We start from the raw sequence: 24,088 nt of genomic DNA, 5'->3' as shown, positions 1-24,088 counted from the left end.
TTTACAGATAATTTCATAAAACAAGTGAGACATGGCTGTGTGGTTAAGAAGGTCACTTTGAGACCATGTGGTTTCAGGCTCAATCCCACTGCACAGCAGCATGGACAAGAGTCTTTTAATACAGTCCCAGGTCAGCCAAATGTACTTGTGACTGAATTTGGTAGATGAGAACTCTGAAGAAACCCAGTGTGAGTGTGTGTGTGTGTATGTTTGTTCCCCTCACTGTCTGAAGATTGGTGTTGGTTTGTTTATGTTCCTGTAACTTTGTGGCTCTCCAAAAGAGACTGGTAGATTAAAAAAAGTACAGGAGTCGATTTGTTTAACTAAAGCCTTCAAAATAGTGTCCCCCTCCCTCCATCTGGGCTGCAGTTCAATAACTAAAACAAGTATAAGGTAAAAATTAGTATAATTTCTTATACATAAAGTCTGCATTTATCACGTTCATTTTTATGTAATTAGTTTCTTCAATGATACACTGACACTTCATCAAATCATATCTTCATCTGTGACACACCTATTCAAAAGTGTGTTTTCCTTTTACCCATGTACCAAAGCTTATGGAATATGGTAGTGAAATTCCGATGATTATCTTCCAGCACCCTTAGACACTATTTTTGGTAGCATCATCATGTACTGCAAGCACCCTGGTTGAAAAAACATTGATTCATGTTCTTGCTTTTGATCATCACCCTTATCAGTAGTAACATCGTCATCCGAACCAAAATTGCCAGGATCAGCATCCTCATCATTGTGACTATACAAACATTTCATCAATTCTAACATGCTACGAAGGAGATGGTATTTTCCAGTACAAGACCCCACCCCTCCAATTATCTCCTTTACATCGAGCAAAAATCACAATAATTTAATATGGTAATCAAAAGAATAACAGTAATATTAAATGTTAGTATGTAGAAAATTGCCACATGTAACTAATTCACAGACAGCTAGTAAGCCAGCAATGGAATATTTATGAAGTTATTTGACTTGCTTAATGTAGCAGTCAAATCTTACTTGAAACAACTTCCTAGCATTTTCAAAAGACAAGCCATGAAGTCCAACATTTTAAAACTGAATGGGTTACAATTTAGGACAGGATAAAATCATATCAAAAATGTTGATTAAATGATAACGTTTAAATCAAACTGATATGCTGAATACCTTGCATTTTCAAGATATTGGAGGTTGGTGCTATTTCTGTGTCAAGTTTATATGAGCTTTGCTAACCAGTGCTAATCAAAACTAACCTACTCTGAAGCTAAACAGCCATCTTGAGTTTGACTAATCATGTAGAAGATAGGGCAAACCAATTACAGCCTAAAATGACAGCAAAATGAAATAAGATTGTAATTATTAGTAATGAGTAAAGGCTCTTCTGTAGAGAATACGTATCCTTTTAAACAGCACTACAAAGACAGGAAATATATTAATAGGTTACAGTTCTTTAGATTCAACAATACCAACATTTTGAAAACCTAAAAGCACTTCTACTACCGAAACCTACCCATAGACGATTGTTTTATAACTACTATCAAGAAGACAGTATAGTATACTGGCTATTAAATAATTTATTTGCAAAAAAAAACCCTTTTTAATTCATGCTAACAACACATACTTTTGCATGACAGTAACCCAGGGTCTATGATATAGATTTACTATTTTAAAGTGGTCTAAATTATGATCTTCCATCAAAATTTTATGTTAATACTTCACTAGTTTAAAGATTAATTGAAACAAAGGCAGCATCAGTTAACAGAAAAAAGGCAACAAAAGGGTTAAAATAATTTGTTATAAAAAACTATGGCATAATTATGAATAAACTGTTTGCATTTTGTATGTCAGGACTAAATATTTGAATATTAAGATCTTGTAGCAAAATAGGAGAAATATCAAGTACACTTAACTTTAATGAAAATAATAATAATCCTTTCTACAAGAAGCACAAGGTCTGAAATTTGTGGGGAGGAGCTAGTAGATTATATTGACCCCAGAGCTCAACTAGTATGTAACTTATCAAACCTGAAAGAATGAAAGGTAAAGTTGACTTTGGCAGAATTTGAACTTAGAATGTAAAGTCGAAATAAATACCACTAGGCATTTCACTTGATGTATTAGCAATTATGCTAGCCCACTACATTTGTAATAACAATAACGATAATTTTAATTTCCAATTTTGGCACAAGGCCAGCAATTTCGAAGGAGGTAGGCAAGTTCAATTACATCAACACCTATGCTCAACTGGTACTTATTTTATAGATGCTGACAGGATGGTAACAAACTTGACCTCAATGTAAATAGATCTCAGAACATAAAGATGGACAAAATGCCTAGCATACTAATGAATCTGTTAGCTCACTGCCTTAATAATAATAATAATAATAATAATAATAATAATAATCCTTTCTACTAAAGGCACAAGGCCTGAAATCTGTGGGAGGAGACTAGTCGACTACATCAACCTCGAGCGTTTCAATAACCCTGAAAGAATGAGAGGCAAAGTCGACCTCAGTGGAATTTGAACTCGGGACGTGAAGATGGACGTAATAATGCTAAGCATTTTGCCTGGCATCCTAACGATTCTGCCAGCTTGCTGCCTTATAATGGTTTCAGATTTTGACACATGGCCAGCAGGTTTGAAGGTGGGGGCAAGTCGATTATATCAATCTCAGTGCTCAACTGGTATTTATTTTATCAACCCCCCAAATGGATGAAAGGCGAAGTCAACCTCAGTGGAATTTGAACTCAGAACATAAAGACGGATGAAATGCTTCTAAACATTTTGCCTGACATGCTAACAAATCTGTCAGGTCAATGATAATAGCGGCATAAATTGTATAGATATACATACAACAATGATTAGAAAAATACTATTTGCAATGAATTCCAAAGAAGAAAATAGAGTAAAATAATATTTGTGAAATGTTCAGCCTTTTTTTTAACCTTCCCTTTTTGTTTTGTGTTTATCTGCTATTAAGACAATAACCATGTGTACGAACATGTCATATCAAAATCTAATTGTTAGAGAGCTCACCATATAGGGTGCACCATCATGTATATCATCTGTTACGCTATTATTAAATATAATAGAAAAACCAGTGAACATTTTTAGAATATTTAGTTACACCCTTCTAAATATTTTCACAATGCCTTTCCTCATTTTAGGTTTGATAAAGTATATGCCAATCAAATACTGTGGGTGGATGGAGGTGTAAGCAAATGTATACCCCACCCCTGCTCCCCCGATTTTGTTTTTAAAAAAAAAACCAAGTACTACATTTAGTAAATGAATGAACTGATGAATGGAGACAGATTCACTTATAGTCATCAGTTAATGAAACTGAAAGTTAGCCTTTCGTTGAACTTGTTTGACAAGAGATTGAATGTGACTATAAGCAGCTGTAAGTCTTATGGTAACCATATTGGACAATTACTAAAAAAAAAAACAAAAACAAAAAAAACATGCACTGTTAGTTTTTTTGGTGTTTTATATTTATTAAAGCATTTGCTTGTTTGACATCTGTTTTCCTTTGATACAAAAGCGTTAGACACAGAATGATTTAACCCTTTAGCATTTAAACTAACCATATCCAACCCAAATATTCTACACAAACCACCAGATCCAACCTCTCACACCTTCCCTACAAGGTCATTTTAAGAATAAACAATCACATCATTGAAAGCAATGTGATGATGTAAGATTAATTCAAAACAATGTGAATAAATGAACATTACAATAAATATCAACATTAGCAGCTGTAGTGCAGCACAGATCATTAACATTCACAAGCACACACACACATACTCACAAAATGGGCTCTTGCATTTTTCATGTATCACATTCCTTCACAAGATATTTGTAGGCCAAGGTCTATAGTAGAAGACGCTTGAGAAAATAACAGAGTAGTGGGATTAAAACCAAAGTCATATGATTAATAAGTGAACTCCTAAGCCACATAACCAAGCCTGTGTTTCAAAGTTCTAAAATTGCCTGCAGGATTTAGATGCTGTGTTTGCTGTAAACCATACAGTCGTCTTAACCACTACACTAGAGTATTGGACTGGATTTTCTATGTTCAGTCTACTGTAGGATGAAGGCCTCAGCATGTTCTCTCCATCAATCAGAGTCCAATGTGAAAGCCATGAATCAGAGCTTGAGATCATACTGGTTTGATGAGCCTACTCTGCCACACTGGCTCAGAATGGCTTGGTAGTGGACTGCAGTTTTTATATTCTAGCCCAAGAGTAGTTAAATCGATTACATCGACCCCCAGTGCTCAACTGGTACACCAGTGTATAGAATATCAAAATTTTTACACAAAACTTCTAACCTGGCCACTGATAATTGTTTCCTTTATCTAAAACAGATTCCACCAAATCCCTTTCAAGAAAATAACCATAGAGACCCTGTTAGATAATTATATGAATAACAAGTGACAACCAAAGGGCCAATTTCAGTACTGAAGAGTATTAGAGTTATTTGAAATGACCCTTGCATGTTACTGGTACTTATTTTAGTGAGATTGAAGGAATAGGAAACTAGTAAGGTTTGAACTTAGAACAACGAATAGAGATGAGATGAGATGATACTAAATACTACAAAGTGGTGATGGAGTGGCAGAAGTAGATTATGGTACTCATGTTTCTCTATATTCTGATTTCAAATCTTGTTCGAGTTAGGTTTGCCTTTTATTTGTATCATATCAGAGAAGTTCCAAGCATGTATTTGAACTGATTCAAACAGCTACCTGTACCCTTCTCTACAAGCTAGGTCAGCCTTAGCCAAACTAGGCAGGGTTAGGCTATGCTACACTTTCTAGACCAGACAAAATTGAACAGACATACAAAATGATAGGTAAATAGGTTTGATGGAACAAACAAAGAATAGAACTCAGTACATAAGAATATACTGAGTTCTAACAACTGGCTATTGGTTCTACTATGGCAAAGCGAAATCATAAAATATATAATAAAAGCGTATGTATATTTTTTTTATTCAGCTTCAAAGTTTACATCAAAGAGATAAGTACAAGGCACGCAACTTTCAGCCCCTGAGACACACAACTTTGTGGCTGGTTCTTGTGTAATGTAAAAAGCACCCATTACACTCTTGGAATGGTTGGTGTTAGGAAGGGTATCCAGCCATAGAAACCTTACCAAATCAGATCAGAACTTGGTACAGCTCTCCAACTTACCAGTTTCAATCAAACCATCTAACCCATGCCACACACACATGTATGTGATATATATATATATATATATATATATATATATATATATATATATATATATATATAAATCAAAACTAATGGTTGAATTTAGTAAGTGCACATATATGCTACATCACTTATAGTATATATACATGATGTTTTTCAAGACACTGAGCATTATGATGTCATTTATATTGAACTATCAATAAGATGTAGTACTGTATACAAGGAAAGATTTAAACACACACATACATAATAAATAAATATATATATATATATATATATATATATATATATTCTACAGAAAATAAAGGAATTCTTGAATGCAGAATGACTGTGAAGAAGCTTAGAAAATCGGGTACATACCCTTTAGTAGGCAGAAAAAGGGTATTTACCTGATTTTCTAAGCTGTCTTCACAGCCTTCTGCATTTGAGAATTCCTTTATTTTCTGTAGAATACCAACACACTCGGCACTTGTAAGTTTGTTTACAATATATATATATATATATATATATATATATATACAGACACACACAATATATATATATATACACACACACACACACATATATATATTATAAAACAAAAAGAATACCTGTAATAATTCATAGAAAACAGTATTGCATTTCACTAAGATCTGTTAAATGTATACACATTTTATGCTTCCATCAAGATTGTTAAAATAAAAACATAACAAATAACCATGACAACGTCAACAACAATACTGTTTTCTACGTAGTTCTAATTTATTATTAGAATCAAAGTCTTGTACAAAATCTCATCATTAGTTTTGTTCAGTATAGTATAAAATTACTTATCATTGCACCTTTTTCAACTTAATAAGAAACATTTCATTGAAAGTTATGTTTATTGCAGCTGTTAGTCTTTAATTATGTTATAGCTTAAAAGAAAAAAACACAAAACAACTTGCACTATAGCAACAACATTAATAATGATAATAACGAATTCAAGTTTTGGCACAAGGCCAGTAAATTTTGGGGAAGGGTACTAATTGATTACATCGACCCCAGTACTTAACTGATACTTATTTTATCAACTCCAAAAGGATGAAAGGCAAAGTCGACCTCCATGACATTTTGAACTCTGAAACGCAAAGTCAGAAGAAATGCCGCTAAGCATTTTACCCTGACATGGTAACAATTCTGCCAGCTCGCCACCATTTATATTAATAATGATAATAATAATAATAATAATGCTTTGAATTACAGGCACAAAGCCTAAAATTTGTGGGGAGGGAGCCAGTCGATTACAGCAACCACAATGCTCAACTGGTACTTATTCTATTGAATCCAAAATGATAAAAGATAAAGTCAACCTCAATGGAATTTGAACTCAGAATATAAAACCATAAGAAATTTTGTCTATGTGCTAACAGTTATGCCAGCTTGCAAACGGTCAACAAAACATTTTGGGGATGATACAGGTCTATACAAAGGTACAGGAAAAAAATAATGGTTTCAAATTTTGGCTCAATGCCAGCAATTTTATGGGAAGGGGCAAGTTGGTGATATTGGCTTAAGAAATGACTGGTACCTTACTTTATTGAGAAAAGAGATGGCATAGACATACTGAAGGAAGGAAAGGTCTCAGAATATTACAAAAACATGAATGAGTTAACTGAATTTTCTCCAGAATTTCCCTTGCACTTATTCTATCACCCCAGGAAGGCAGAAAGAAAAAGAAAAGTGAAGTGAACTTTGGTAAGATTTGAACTCAAAATGCAGGGTGTTTTTGTCTAGCATGTTATTTACTATAACAACAACAACAACAATATATCAGTTCTAGAACAGTAAACAGTTATGAAATTTAAAATTTGGTGTTAGCAAAATATAATTTTGAAAATATTCAAAGCTCTTACCGTTCTTTAGGTGGTTCAACTGTTAATGCCATACAGTTATTCAAAACAAGACAGAAAATAAATGAATAAGTTCCAGCAAGGTTATGTGCGAGAAAGTGAGAAAGATAATGAGAATGATATATATATATATATATAGGGAGGAAGAAATTTTTCACCAATTAGCAGGTCTATGTAAGAAGCGTTGTGCTTAAAGAGAAAAGAGATGACAGAAATATGAGTGTAACGAATAAGAGAAAATATGGACGTGTTCAATTCTTAGAAGTTACAGGAGGTAGCCAATGGGTATGAATGAAACACTTGCTTTGTCACGCCACTATTAATATTGGTTGTGACAGACAGGAAGTCCCATCATTACGAAGGTACTACAACATCTGAAACGTTTGACTTCAGAAGTTATTGACTCCAGTTAAGTGGCTAAGTACTAATGAACAGAGAGTTACGAATGCTGGTCAAGACAGCTACAAGTTTTACCACTTGGATGCTTGAAACCTTTTCACACATGTCTGATGTAATATATGCATTTTAACTTGATTAGTAAGCTTATTCTTGTGATACTATTTAACAGATGTTGACAGCTTGTCTGAAATTAAACAGCTATTAATGATTTTCTGGCACTTCCAGTTGATTTTTGACCTATTCTTTCTTGAATAAAATATTTGCTTTATTTTGTTATTATATTTGATTTGTTAATCAACAATACTAATTGGAAACACCTGAGCTCATTCACATCATAACTTAGAGACAATATTTAAAAATCTGTTGTTACTCTAAATTCAAGTCTGGAAAGAGAGTTTTTAATTAAGCAGAAAGAGGTGTGTATATGTGTGTGTGTGTGTGTGTGATTTGTGTATCATTTAATATACACATGATTTAAATGTGATCTACTATAAGTTTCATGCTCTGATGATGTAAGTCGAATAAACTTGTATAGCAAGCAATATGCCACTATATAAGGTTATCTGACTATTGTATTATCAGAGCATGAAACTTAAAGCAGCTCACATTTAAATCCTGTCTATATTAAATGATATTTACATCTAGCTGAATGGAGTACTTTGTTGATCCCACCAAAAACAGATCAGTACCTTGTGCAAGTACACACACACACACACACACACACACACACACACAGTGTGCTGTGTGCTGAGGAGTTTGTTTCCACATGGTTTGGTGTTCAGTCTGACTGTGCAGGACCTAAGTGAAGTGTCTTCTGCTTAGCCCCTGACTGACCAAATATTTATGAGTAGATTTTGTAGACAGAAACTGAACAGAGCTAGACAAGTGTGTGTGTGTGTGTGTGTGTGTGTGTGTGTTTTTTTTTTGTCTGTCTTGACATTACATGATAGTTCTCTTGCTAATTACAAAATATTCAGTGTCTTTTTCAAAGTCAAAAAAACGTCTACAGCATTTTGGAGATTATGCTTACCTCCTTGTTTGCTTTATGGACATTCCTACTAAAAAACATACAAGTACAAACAGCTAATATGGTTATACAGAAATATTAGAATAGTGGATTAAGTCGCTAAGTTACCGAGAGCTTGACAAATTGGAATTATTCTATACACTACATTACACTGTCAAGTCCCAATACTTCATTCAACTCAATAAACATGTTTGTAATAACAATGAGATATATCTCTCATGGTCATTATATATCTTTAACACGGATTGTTATCATTATTATCTTAAGACAGACATTCCTTCTACAGTTTATAACAGAAACCCTAGTTCCTCCAAACTATGAAGCAGTAGAAACTCCAAGTCCAGCAGGATGACATTTTTACTTCTTATCTTTAGGTTATTTTTTATCCTTTACGTGTTCCAGTCACTGGACTGTGGGTCATGTTATGGTACTGCTTGAAGGGTCTTAAACAAATCGACCCTAGTACATAATTTTTAGAGCCTGGTATTTAATCTACTGGGCTCTTTTGCTGAACCACTAAGTTACAAGGATGTAAACAAACCAGCATTTGTAGTCAAGTAGCGGTGCAGGGGCCCTGACACAAACAGACACACATACATATGTATGTGTGTGCGTGCATATGTATGAGGCATCAGATGTGGTTTGCAAGAGAAAAGACTATTGGTATAGTCAGGCGATGCCTATGGACAAGGACAGTTACAAAAAGAAGTGCCAAACTCTGGTAAGGGAACCTGTGGAAGAGGTAGAGTCAGGAAGTCATGGGATGAGGTGATGAAGCATGATCTTCAGAAGCTGAGTTACAGGTAGGTGATGACAATTGATTGAGACCTTTGCCAATTTGTTGTGCTTGAGAAGTCACGTCAAGCCAAGTGAAATCATAGGTCATGGTCAGTGCTGGTGACATGTAGAAGGCACCCATGCTGGTGACACACAAAAGACACTCACTACATTCTTGGAGTGGTCGGCATTTGGAAGGGCATCTAGCCATAGAAACCAAGCCAAATCACAAAGGAGCCTGGTACAGCTCTCTGGCTTATCAGTCCCAGTCAAAATGTCTAGCCCTTGCTGGCATAGAAAAAAAAAACTAAAATGCTCATTCAGGGATAGCAAAATCCTATGAAAGTACTGGTTAGTTACATATACAAAGAATATTGAACATTACAGTTAATACTCAACTATATATAATAATATATATAAACCATGGTCTATATAGTTACCTAGCAGTTGAGTATTAACTGTAATGTTCAATATTCTTTGTATATGTAACTAACCAGTACTTTCAAAGGATTTTGCTATCTCTGAATGAGGTTTGTAACCTTTATTTGTGCTATATATATATATATATATATATATATATATATAAGGCTCAATTTAATTTTTTATAAATTGATTTTAATTGAGTTTTTTACCTGTAATTTTGGATTTTGTCCCTAATAATATTATTATATATATATATATATATATATATACACACACACACATACACATATATAATGGGCTACTTTCTGTTTCCATCCACCAAATCCACTCACAAGGCTTTGGTCAGCTTGGGACTACAGTAGAAGACACACTTGACCATGATACCACAGAGAGGGACTGAACAAGAAACCATGTGGTTACGAAGTAAACTTCTAACTACACAGCCACAATGATGCCACAACAAAAAATCATGGCTCTCCTTTCATTTTCTGCTGCTGTGGTAGCTCTAACACATCACCATTTGGCCCTTACGTGGCTTTAGCAGAGTTTGCTTCATTTGAACTAGGTTTCCTCTTCCTTCCTTCTCCAAACTTTTCCTGCATCAGTCTTACCAATCTGGTGAGATGTCCTCCAAATGCCATAGGCATTGTATTTTGTCCCAGTTTATCAAAAAATGAAATTACCATTGTCAAAAAAAAAAAAAAAAATCTGAAAAACTACATATCGTTTTTTTTTTTTTTGTGTTTGTGTATATGATATAATTTAGGCAAAATCCTAAAGATTTACCTAAAACTGAAATCACTATCATCATTAGTACATACTACCAAAATGTGATGGGAAAACCTGGAAATATATTTTGATATAGTTTAGATAGAGTGCTAAAGATTTGAATTTATATCTCAATTCATGTTGACAAGCATTACTATACCTTCCATGTCTTTGTATATTATGCCCCTTACAAAAGTTTCTCTTCATTTTTAGCAGCATTAAATATGTATCTCTTATCATTTACTTGTTTCAGTCATTAGATTGTGGCCATGCTGGGGCATCACCTACAGAGAATTCAGTCAGATGAATTGACCTCAGTACTTATTCTCTCAGTCTCTTTGGCCAAACTGTTAAGTTACAGGGATGTAAATGCATAAACGCTGGTTGTCAAGCAGTGATGGGGGACAAACACAGACACAAAGACACACAGAGATATATGTGAGGGGATTTTTTCAGTTTCTGTCTACCAAATCTACTCACAAGGCTTTGGTTGATTCAAGGGTATAGTAGAAGACACTTGCCCAAAATGCCGTGCAATGGGACTGAACCCGAAGCCGTGTGGTTGGGAATCAAACTTCTTACCACACAGTCACTCCTAGAATATTATTTAATATTAAAACTCTTTATTAGCTCCATATATTTTTCTACCTACAACTAGTCTCAAATAAATCAAATGCCAAATATGCCATAGTAACTGAACTTTCAGAATGACAGAGAAGTTAACAAAATGAGAAGCAAATTTTTTTCTTTTTTTTCTTTTTTCGAAGCGAAGTAAAATAATTTATATTTCTGCCACAGGTCAGCAAATAGACATAGCAATAGTATTTATTAACTCTGCAGTGTGAATAAGATTCCAGTCTCTTTCTTCATAAGTCATGAAATATTATCTCATAATCATTACAAACATGTTTATGGAGTTGGATGAAATATTGGAACTGGACAATCATCTGATATTAAAGTGTATTTGTAGTGGCCTGCATTGAACAATTCCATTTTGTCAAGCTCTAGGTAACTTAGCAACTGAATTTGCTATTTTAATATTTCTTTATTAGCAATTTGTACTTTTATATTTTTAGTTGGAATGTCCATAAACCAAACAAGGAGGTAAATATATTGCCAAAATGTTGTAAACATTGTATTGATTTTGAAAAAGATATTGAACTTTCTGTTTAAGGGTAGATGTAAGACGAAAAATATTTTTATCATTTGTTTTTATGTGTTTCTCCATGCCAGACAAATATACTATTGAGGCATTTTTTTACAGCCAGGTACCCTTCGTATCACCTAACCCTCACCAGTTTTTCAAATAAAGGATTTCATATTGCCATTTCACATCTTTGAATGTGTGGAGCCAGTGGGTGATTTTTGACAGAAGAAAATACAACATTCACTCCTGCTGGTAGCTTTCAATAGTTGGAAAGGTGCAAATGTAAACAAACAAATAGATGCCTATGCACACACATACACATACAATTTGCTTTTCTCACTTTCTGACTATCAAATCAATTCAGAAGAATTGATCGAGTCAGACACTTGTTCAATGTACCACTGAGTGTGACTGAACCACGAACCATGTGCTTAAGAAGAGAACATCTTACTACAAAGTTATGCCTGTGCTTCAAATGGGGGACAAAAAACAAAACTCTGCCTAATTAAGAAACTAATTAATATTTTCAAGACTACTTTATTCATTAGTCCAAAATACATAAATTAGTTCCATTAGAGCTCACCTTAGGCCATACAAAACAACTAATTAATAGTGACATATAGTAAAAGATTGTTTTGATTCCAGCATAAGAACTATTTTAAGAATCGGATACCAACAATGTATTTTCTTCTGTGATATCAGTGAGAAAGAAAAGCTAATTACAAAGAAAAAGACATTGATTACCATTGCAAATAAATTAGATGATAAAATACATAAAATTTTAATTTGTTGGCATCATAAGCACTATAAATGAATTAAAACTAAAATATTGTCAGGTTTTTCTGAGATTATGCAAATTTGAATCAAAATGTACAGAACAGAAAGTGTTATGGAATTTGTATAAGAGGAACAGACCACTTTGAGAATGAAATAAAATGTGAGATGATGGGGCTTCTACAGAATTAACTGACCTGCCAGAAATAACAACTGAATCGGACTAGTGTCTCAAAAAAAAAAAAAAAAAAAAAAAAAAGAAGTGTGTGTGTGTTTGGGTGGGGGAGTAGGATACATCAAGTAATGTAGCCCCAGATACCTTTAAAATGGTGGGATGTTCACAACTGGAAAGTATTTGAACAAAGGTCTGATCGAGGGGCTGTACAATAAAAAAATATCCAAATTTAGAACTGTTCACATTAATCTTCTTATCTTTCACTTTTTAGTTGTTTTAGTCATTGGACTGCAGCCATGCTTAGGCATCACTTTATAGGGTTTTAGCTTAACAAATTGATCCCAGTACATATTTCAAGTTTGGTGCTTATTCTACCAATTTCTTTTGCAGAGCTGTTAAGTTTCAGGGATGTAAATAAACCAACATTGGTTGTCAAGCAGAGGGACAATGATGGACACAAAGACAATCACTCACTCAAACATACACTCAACAGGCTTCAACACAGTTTCCATCTACCAAATTCACTCACATGGCACCAGTCAGCTTGGGGCTATAATAAGAGGTAATTGCCCAAGGTACCACCCAGTGGGACTGAACCTGAAACCATGTGGTTACAAAAATAAGCTTCTTAACAATACAGCCATACCTACACCTAGAGAGAAATCAAAGAACTTAAGATTCTTTGATATATAGAAGAAACAAAAAGAAAGCTGTCAAATAAAACAGTTGAGTAGGTTTAAAATTGCAGAACTGTTTTATGAAGAAGCAGGATTTTTCATTCCAAGACAGCTTCAAGATAATTTGGCTTCACATGATTCTAAGGATCCTCATGATTGCAATCAGCCTCTCTATAAAGTGAAGGTAAACAGATCAAATTATATAGATGTATTTGACATGCCTTGTCTAAAATGAAAGACAGTTTTCAAAATCTCCAAACAAAAGCACCATATTCTTAGAAGTAAAAAGATGAGAATATATATTAACTTCAATATTTTATCATATGGACCATCATCATCATCATTTAACAGTTGTTTCCCATGCTGGCATGTTCTTGATGATTTGAAAGGATCTGGTAAACTACAGAACTCCACTGTCAGTTTTAGTACGGTATCTACAGCTTGATGCCTGTCCTAACACCAACCATTTTACAGAGTTTACTAGGTGTCTTTTTTACATGCCACCAGCTCTAGTGGGATTGCCAAATAACTTGCAAGGCAGAAAAAAACAAGAAAAGGAAAAGAAAAGCGGGTAGAGGCCTTAAAAACTATATGTGTGTGTGTGTGGAGGGTGGATTTGATAGAGTGGAGAGGTAATTTTATGCCAGGGACAAGCAGTAAATAAAATGGCATCAACCATTAGTTCTTTATTTTTATTTTTGGTGGAGGGGGTAGGATTAAAATTGCTTGAATATATTTAAAAGTGTGTCTGTGTAGTAAGAAGCTTGCTTCCCAACCACATGTTTCTGGGTTCAGTCCAAATGTGTGACACCTTGGACAAGTGTCTTCTACTATAACCACGAGCCAACCAAAGCTGTGTGAATGGATTTAGTAGACGGAAACTGAAAGAAGTCCATCATATATGTGTGTGTGTGTGTGTGTGTGTGTGTGTGTGTGTGTGTGTGTGCGCGCCTTTGTGTCTATGTTTGTCTCCCCATCACCGCTTGACAACTGGTATTGATGTGCTTACATCAAGAGACCAATGGAATAAGTACTAGGCTTTACAAAAAATATGTCCTGGGGCCGATTTGTTCAACTAAAACCCTTCAAGGTGGTACTCCAGCATGGCTGCAGTCAAATGACTGAAACAAGTAAAAGAATAAAAATATATACACTTTTGGTGTGTGAGGGTGTGTTAGTTAATAACATTGACACTAGAACAGAACCGATACTTTATTTTATTTGATCCCGAAGGGATGAAAAGCAAAGCTGAACTTCGCAGGATTTGAACTCAGAACATAAAAATAAAGCACAAGTCTAGGGCTGGGTTCAACGGTATCAGTATATATTTTTATTCTTTTACTTGTTTCAGTCATTTGACTGCAGCCTATCTCTCTTCAAAACTGCTGACACTGTGCCTAAATTTGAAAGATGAAGTATATGCTAAAACTATATCTTAGCTAACGATGATCACCTCTAAATAAAAATAATAATACATTTTGTATGATGAATGCCATAAAAAAGAGGTATGCGCAAAGCAAACAGAATCTGCAATTCATATATATTTTCTGTCGTAACAATTTCACTTAAAAATACATCTGCATGAAGAAACCATAATCTCAGTTCTCTCAGCTATAAACTTGTAGTCTTGCATTTATGTAAACATACATCATGGTAATTATTCCCTGATGTTCTTAAGAAAGTTTCTGAATGACAAACAATTGCATTTCCCATTTCTTATAAATCCTGTTGTCCATACAAAAAAGAAAAAGAAAGCTGCCCTCGTCATCATCACTACTTCTAGTTCATATCTTTGAGAAAGCATCAATTCTTGTCTCCTCCATACTGAGGTACTGTGCCTATCAAAGTCAATAGGCATGAAACCCAATATTTACCATAACTATTATTATGAATACAAGAATATTACTCGTTATACGATGAGTAACTTTGGAAGTATACTTCTGCCATCATGGGTAATATCATAAACTATGGCATACATGCATACAATAATAATTATTATTTTATCAAACTTCTTGGTGATTATGCAAAATGATGGAATCAATTTTAATTTGCAAAAGGAAAAATATTTATTACCTTAGAATAAAATTAAACAAAAATTTTTTATTGAGTAATTCATCCTGTAACTACTACTATATACTCCCTTTCTTCCTCCTCCTCTGTCTATTATCCTTTCTCTTACTCTTAGCATTTCTTTACTAGCTGCCTGCCAATCATCCTACTCTTCTTTCTCTGTGTGTGTATGTGTGTGTGTATATATATGATATGAAGCATGACTAGAGAAATTAACTAACCCACATTTATATCAGCTATTAATTATTATATGAAGATGTGTAGCATGCTGGGTAAAATGTTTAGCAGCATTTTCTTCACATCTACTCTCTGAGTTTAAATCCCATTGAGGTTGAATTTGCCAATCATCCTTTTGGGACCAATGAAATAAATACCAGTTAAGGCACTGGGGTCAATGTAATCAACTAGCCCCCACCCCCAAATTTCAGGGGAAGAGGAAAGAAGAGTGCATCAAGAGAGCTCAAGTGAATGTGATATAAAACCAACCAATTCTGAAAAGCAGAGGTCACTGTAGTGACAGTCTAAAAGGTAAAGAGAGATGGCATGACTGCAGAACAGAGTTTGGAGTACCTAATTTTCTGGTATATAAGTGTACACATGTAGTGTAAGCATTCAAAAATTATCACTATCTTTCCAAAATTCTGCAGCATTTCACATGGAATTTTTACTTCTCCAAAGTTGTCTTAATGTATAAGTCAACCTACCTTGCCTGTCAAGTTTGGTTTGAAAAATTTGACTTGTATACTGGAAAATACAGTATGTTTGTGAGTAAATTTCATGCCAGCCAGTTAGCTGAATAGCCGTTCTTTGGATGCACTCTCAGATATCTGTGTGTATGTGTGTGTGTGTGTGTGTGTGTGTGTGTGTGTGTGTGTGTGTGTGTGTGTGTGTGTGTGTGTGTGTGTATATCATATGCTCCATTGTGGATCACATCTGAGCTTCACAAGCTGTAAATCAACTACAAAGAACTTCAGATGTTTACAAAGTAGAAAAAGTTTGTGTGATGTGAGGAGAAGAAGAATGTAATTCTTAACACTTTAGATAGACCTCTCTCTCTCTCAAAAGAAGAAATTTTGAAGAAAACTTGGATTCTAGTGTTGTTCCTTATTTCTGATTTGAAAACTACACTCTGCCCATTTTGCTACACTGTATTTTTTTTTGCCTATCACAGTGTTTTTTATTCTATTTTATTTTTGATAATTTAATGCCAATAAGGCAGCAAGCTGGCAAAATCGTTAGTGTCAAACCAAATGCTTAGCACTATTTCTTCCAGTTTTATATTCTCAGTTTAAACCCTGTCAAAGTCAACATTGCCTTTCATATTTTTCAGCTCAATAAAATTAAGTTCTAGTCAAGAAGTGGGGGCAGGGGAGGAGAGGTGTTGACATAATTAACTGTTTCACTCCCTCTAAAACTGCCAGCCTTATGCTAAAATTGAAACGTAATTTAATATCAATATCTCATCTCAAATTAACCCATTTTTCTCATTTTCTCTATTTTGTTATCACTCTTTTAGCTAGATTAATCAATATGAATGTTGAGCATTTCTTTAGAAGATCATGCTAAAATCTGTTAGAAGAAAAAAAAAACAATATTTTTATGTTAAAATCTGTATCTTTTGAATGACTTAGAGATATTACAATAAAGATTCTTGAATAATTACTTACTGTAGTAGCATGTCAACATTCTTTTTATTAAAGTAAATGTCTCTCTCTCAAAAATTCCACCAAGTTTTATGTGTACATAAAACAGTGGATAATAAATATTTTCAAAACTAATAAATTTTCATTCAAAAAATAAGCTTGGAAAAAAAAACCCATAAAAAACAAGGCAATTACATCTTTTGCCATTGGTGCCACATAAAAGTGCCCATGCCAGTGCCATATAAAGACATTCAATACACTCTGTAAAGTGGTTGGCATTAGGAAGGGCATCCAGCTGTAGAAACCCTGCTATAATAGACAAATGGAGTCTGAACTATCTTTGAGCTGGTCAACTCTTGTGAAACTGTTCAACCCATGCCAGCACGGAGAACAGATGTTAAATGATGATGATGATGATACATTGCTCTAAATGATTAGTTTGAAAGTCCTTTGCAAAGGTGATGTCAGTTATACAATGCAGTATCTTAAATATTGGATAAAGAACAGAACAGGGAGAGAAAAAAAAGGGACGAGAGAAAAGGGAGAGAAGTTGAAGAAAAGAGGGAAATTAGAGGTAGGGAAAAACTTGAAATGAAGCTGAGAAGAAAAAAAAAAGGAGGTTGAAGGAAAAAACGAAATCAAGGAAAGGAAAGTGTGAGAAGGAGAAAAGAGGAAGGAAAAAAGCAAGATGTTAATGAAACAGAAAACAGAAAAGGAAAAAAAAAAAAATACAGAAGGCAAAAAAAGATAGAAACCATGGAATATCATAAAAGAATGAAAAGAATATCCAGAAAATTACCAAAAGTAAAAGAAACAAGTTTAGAATCTGTTTGAAAAAAAAAAACTAAGAAATAAAAAAGAAAAGAAAAGAATTTGGAAGCAGAACCCAGAATATAGAGCCATATGTAAAAGCAGCATGATGTGCCAGACTGTAACTGCGTAACATTATTTTGATATGAAATCATTAATCATAATATACATTGAAAAACCATAGGCTTATCCATTACTTCCAGCAGAACAGCAGAAAATAAAAGTGAACTAAAAGATAATTACACAAATATCTTTCTCTCGCTCTCCTCCTATTTTGTAAAGTAACAACGTTAATTCAAAACTAAAATTTAAAATACTTTTACAAAATTATATTAAACTTAAATTTAAAATTTTCCTCTAATTTTTTTTTTTCCTTGCTGCCTTTTCTCTCTGTCTTTCTTTTTAAAATCATGGCGCATCAATGCTGATTCAAAGAAAATATCATATGCAAAAAGCATTAGTATTTTCCTACAAGCCACAAATAAATTTTTAAATAAAATAAATAAAAAAAAATGAGAATTTGTTACATGATGTTTAAATGTTAGCTAGGTGATTTATCTTGTTGCAATGCTTCTGACATTAGAAATAATATCAAGTAGAATGTTTTTGTGATAATAATAATAATAATAATAATAATAATGAGGATGATGCTGCATAGAATGCAAAGCACAAAATGAAACAAATACGCTAAAAGATAAACCACCTAAATGTATAAACGACCTAAACGAGATGAATTTACATGTGAAAGCTTGAATTAGCAAGTTGCACAAATAATAAGAAAAATAAGAGTTAGAAATCCACTTTGCAGTTAAAGAATGTGAAAATTAAATTCTTTGAAACCTGGAACTACTAGTATAACTTATGGTAATGCTTCCTAACTTCAACATGAAACCAGACCTTGTCAATTGTAATTGATTAAGTATAACTTGATACTTCTTTTACTGATTTACCCCCACCCTCCACCACTCCAGGCGGATTAAAAGGTAAAGACGACCCAGTGAATTTTGAGCACAGTATCTAGAGCAGGGCTTCTCAACTGTTATTTTATCTATGGACCTATTTGATAACTATTTTATTCTGGTGGACTCCACATAGCCATTCAATGTTTAAAAACTAATTTTTCTAGAAACTTCTTTCAAAATTCCTATTTTGTTTTTCACATATTAAGCTATGTAGGTTGAACTATGGAAAACATTTGAGACAGAAACCTAGCTGTTTCTTGCAATAAATACCGACATAGCTCAAGCAAAAGTTTTTTGGGCATTCTTAAAATACTATTGTGGCTCCCCAATTTACTATTCTGTTGAGTAGGCCCTCCAAAATCTTATATGAACCCTCAAGGGCCATATGGATCCCAACTGAGAACCACTGATCTAGAGACACAAATCCAAATGGATAAAATACTGTAAAGCAGTTAGATTTACCCCATAAATTACTGATCCATTTACTCATCTTTTTTTTTAACATTTAACTTTCCAAATTTGCATGGATCAGATGAGTATGTTGGTGCAAAGCTTTTATATGGTCGGATGTCTTTCAAGTTGCTAACTCTTACTTGTTTTCAGGAGGTGGGGGAATGATCTCCCAGTCTGTCAAACAACAAACAACCCAAACACGAATGAGCCATTTGTTTATGAAAACTGAGCAACATGTCCAGACATGTCAAGAATTCCAGACACACTTTCATTGTCGGACTGCAAGCGAAGAACACTAACAGGAAGCCACCGATTATAAATGAGTAAACACAAGGAAAATCCAAACTCAATCACACAAACATACACAACCAAACAGACATATATATATACACACATAAGACTTCTTTCAGTTTCTGTCTACCAAATCCACTCACAAGGCTTTGATTGGCTTGGATTTATAGTTCAAAACACTCCAAGTTGCCACACTATGGGATTGAACCTGTAACTATGCGATTTTGAAGTGAACTTCTAAACCACACAGCCATGTCTGCATCTCCAATTATTATCATTATTATTGGTGAAAGGCAGCAAGCTGGCAGAAATGTTAGCACGCCGGGAAAATGCTACGTTCTGAGTTCAAATTCCGCCGAGGTCAACTTTGCCTTTCATCCTTTCAGGGTCGATAAATTAAGTACCAGTTATGCACTGGGTCGATGCAATCGACTTAATCACTTTGTCCTTGTTTGTCCCCTCTATGTTTAGCCCCTTGTGGGCAATAAAGAAATAAGAAATGTTAGCCCCCAGGCAAAATGCTTAGTAGTATTTCGTCTGTCTTTACGTTCTGAGCTTAAATTCTGCCACGGTCAACTTTGCTTTTCATCCTTTCGGGGTTAATGAATTAAGTACCAGTTGAGCACCAGTTGAGACCAGGCGTACTGTGGTCAATCTAATTGACTGGCCCCCTCCCCAAAAATGTTGGGCCTTGTGCCTAGAGTAGAAAACAGAGAAGATTATTATTATAGGTGAGCTGGCAAAATTGTTAGCATGCCAGGCAAAATGCTCAGCGGCATTTCATCCATCCTTACGTTCTGAGTTCAGATCCTGCCAAAGTTGACCTTTGCCTTTCATCCTTTCAAGGTCAATGAAATAAGTATTAGTTGAGCACCAGGTTTGATATTATTATTATTAGTGAGTGAGAGAGCAGTGATACTGGGGTAAAATATACGAAGCCCATTATACCCATCATGACTACCCGTCTGATAAGGGTACACCAGGTACATGCATCACAACCATATGTGCACGACATAGTGATCTCGTATCAAAATAAACAGCGCATGACCTTGTAGGTGAGGCTCAGTTACAATATCCTTCAGCTTCAGTTGCTTATCCTGCTCAAAAGGTCACTGAATAAGGATGTTGAACAAAATGCCCATGTTTCCAGGGGTGAATTATTTAAACCTCAAAGATTTCCCTACAACACATGGCTATGATGCTACCCTACTACTTCTGCTCGTGATCAGAGATGCACATATCATCAGCCACAAGCAAATCTGTGGTATGAAGCAGAATATTTGTTGTAGCCCATTTTTTATACCAAGACAAAACAATGTAAATGATAACACTTCCAATCAGTTAAGATCAGAAGCCATGAGAGCCACTGCCTGGTACTGCATCAGGGCCCATTATAATTAATAATAAGGCAGTGAGCTGGCAGAATTGTTAGCATGCTGAACAAAATGCTTAGTGGTATATTGTCCATCTTCACATTTTGAGTTCAAATTCTGCTGAGGTCGATTTTGCCTTTCGTCTTTTTGAGGTCAATAAATTAAGTACCAGTCTGGGGTCAATGTGATCAACTTACCCACACCCCACAAATTTCAGGCTTTGTTTCTATAGCAGAAAGGATAATAATAATTATTATTATTATTTCAGCATCTTCATCCAAACTGAAGGATTTCCTGCCATTCAACCTAGCCTTTAGTAAGCCCCTGTGCCTTACTCCAACAGAGCATTAGTTAAAAACAACTAAGCACAACCAACAAAGGAACCTTTACACAGTTGTTCAACTATATAGAAACAGGTGCCAAGTCTCCTTAAAATTACATGTTAACATCTTTAAAAGGAGTGTAGAACACATTGAATAATGAATCCTTGATACATTGGGATGAAAAAAGAAAGTAAAAAAAGATTGGAAAATCATGGCTGGAACACTTCTAATCAAAGGTTTGCATGATTATGACTGACCTGAAGCAAAACCATAAGAATGACTAATGACATTGCCTTTCTCTTTACGCTAGACAACACAAAAAGAATTAAGTAATAGCATTTTTTCTGTATATCAATGTAGTATCAAAGAAGCAAGGGAATGGAGAAGAAATTTATCAACAAGAAAATTAAACTGTTCATTACAAAGTTATTTTTGAGGCTAATTTAGTCATGCTCAAAAACATTAAATCACAACAAGCGTGAAAGAACACGGGCATTAAACTAATGTGATGAATGATGATGTTGCAGTTAAAAGCTGCTAGTAATAGTTTTAAAAATCTTAAGGGCAGTGGAGACAGATGGCAAGAGAATTAAAAAACTGAAATAAATTATTCTTTCCTGTTGCTCTCTGGAGGAAAGTTACTTGACGGAGTAAGTAGGCTTGGGATCAGGGAGCTGATAATTCTCTGCATTGAGAAGTCACAGCTCTGGTACTACAGACATGCGATTAAAATATCACAGGAAAGAACCACAAGATGGATTCTTCAAGCCGAACCAACTGGCAGGAGACCTAGGGGTAGACCAAGAATGAGGTGGTTGGGTAATATCCATAGAGACTGTGTGGAGGTGCAGGCATGACTATGTGGTAAAAAGCTTGCTTCCCAACCACATGGTTCAGGGTTTGATCCCACTGTGTGGCAACTCGGGTAAGTGTTTTCTACTATAGCTTCAGGCCAACTTTGGTAGACAGAAACTGAAAGAAACCTGTCGTATATATACATATATATATATATATATATATATATATATATATATATATATATATATATATATATATATATATATATGTGTGTGCATGTGTCCTTGTCTGTCCTACCATCAACACTTGACAACCAGTGTTGGGGCATTTACATCCCTTTAACTTAGTGGATCAGCAAAAGAGACGAACAGAATAAGTACTACACTTAAAAATAAGCCCTAGGGTTGATTTGTTCAACTAAAACTCTCCAAGGTGGTGCTCTAGCATGGTCACAGTCAAATGACTGTAATGAGTAAAAGAATAAAGGAATAGTCTTAGTTGATCATGCTTGGGAATCCAATCAAGAAAATTTAATGACTGTTGCTTCTGACAGGACCCTATGGAGAAGGTGCTTGGGGACTCTACTCTCATTATCCTCCCAGGAATAGTCTGCAGAGAAGATGGATGGTGTTCTTGTATAAACAGCTCTTTTGACTCAAATCAAGAAGCCTTACAACAGGAAGATGGCTAATTAAACAAGTCACATGATTGAAGTTTCTAGTTGTGATCACTTTGCCTTTATTGTATGATATCATGCTATAAGATTTGAGCTTTCAAAATATTGGGGTCTCCAGTTGGAGGCTGCTTGATAGTTTGTTGAAGAAGATTTGATTGATTTATTTGGACATGCTGAATAACTACACAGAAGTCTCATACCTGTTCAAGGTTCAATCAGCTTACCTGTTGTCTAGATCAACTCTTTTGATATCAACCTGCCCAAGACCACTCCTAGTTATTTGATACAAGCTTCAGGTTTAAAATGATCTGAATTAAAACTTCCCATCAAAACTTCATGTTAATTTATGTTCAAAACAGCAGCTTAATAACAAGTTTATTTTACTACATTTTCCATAATTTTTAGAATTAAGAGGCACAAAGACAATTTACTTCAACAGAAATATTGTAACAAAAGGGTTCATGTTTCACTGAAATGTAGTGATATCAGTGAATAAACCTAGATGTGTTGTTAATACTTACTGGAGAAACTTTTAAGATAGATAAGTCAATCGCAACATCATTAAATTCAGAAGCATTGCACACTGAACAAAATAATAAAATATTGTTGTACATCTAATGAACTGAATCACTTGTACCATAGTCACTGGCTAACAATGGGATATACATCGTATTAGAACAAAACGTGTAGGTTTGATACTGGAATTAGAAATATTGACAATCTAATAAAATACTCAAATCTTGACAACTGCCAAGAGAGTTACTTAATTGTTAAGTCATGTAGAAAACTTCAGAAACAAAAGTGAAGAATGAAACAACAGTTTCATCATGATTGATTTAACACCCTTTTTGCCTCAAGTGATATATTATAAAATTAGTTACAGTATTTTGTCGCCATCTATGTGCCTACTAGTTACAGAAATAAAACAGTAAATGAGGAGGAAAACAGAAACAAATAAGAGAAAAAAGAACAGAAGTTAATAGGAAGATAACTAAAAATAAATAAGAATAAAGGAATATTGCTTTGCATTGTATTGTCTTTCTTTACAGGATGCCTTGTAGTTGTTATTCTGTTTTTACTGCTGTTATAAAAGTTGAAAAAAAAAAAAAACACTAAAAGTATTATAGTGTGCCAAAGTATTTAGCAAAGATCCACAACTCAAGTTTGCTTTGCAAAAAATTTTATCATTAAATGCTAAGGAGTTAAAACATCTCTAATGCTTTTAGCAAAAGAAAACAAATGATACATCTCAATGAAATTAATTCACTGAAGTTTTTCAAAGTCCACCTGATGATAATTACAAAAGCAAAACAGATAAAGAATTTGTATTCTTTTCATTTCAGTACACAGAAGATCTCATATTGATGGCACACAAATCAATGCCCACATTTCAATGCCTTCATGGGTTGGATGGAGTTTACAGAGATAGATTTTATTT

The 24,088-nt window shown here is 34.3% G+C and overlaps 1 protein-coding gene across 19 annotated transcripts in view; it reads right to left on the bottom strand.

The window, feature by feature from the left end:
- Positions 1-24,088, bottom strand: part of LOC106867691 (tumor protein p53-inducible protein 11) — a 546,722-nt gene that overhangs the window by 167,768 nt on the left and 354,866 nt on the right. For 2 of the 19 annotated variants that reach the window (XR_016242646.1, XM_052969711.2), the window contains exon 1: positions 7,088-7,377. The exons of 15 other annotated variants lie outside the window; for them this stretch is intronic. Coding sequence is in view for 3 of the 4 variants with exons in the window: in XM_052969711.2 (XP_052825671.1) it covers positions 7,088-7,119 (32 nt within the window). In the remaining variant the exon portion in view is untranslated. Of the gene's footprint in view, positions 1-3,806; positions 3,839-5,803; positions 5,926-7,087; positions 7,378-24,088 lie in introns of those variants that run through there. 2 more of the 19 variants (XM_014912642.3, XM_089355383.1) reach the window with 2 other exon arrangements.

This window comes from Octopus bimaculoides, chromosome 7, assembly GCF_046866305.1.
Source record: "Octopus bimaculoides isolate indiv1 chromosome 7, ASM4686630v1, whole genome shotgun sequence".
NCBI lineage: Eukaryota > Metazoa > Mollusca > Cephalopoda > Octopoda > Octopodidae > Octopus > Octopus bimaculoides.
Note: the sequence above shows the minus strand (reverse complement) of the source record. Positions and strands in the feature narration are given on the sequence as shown.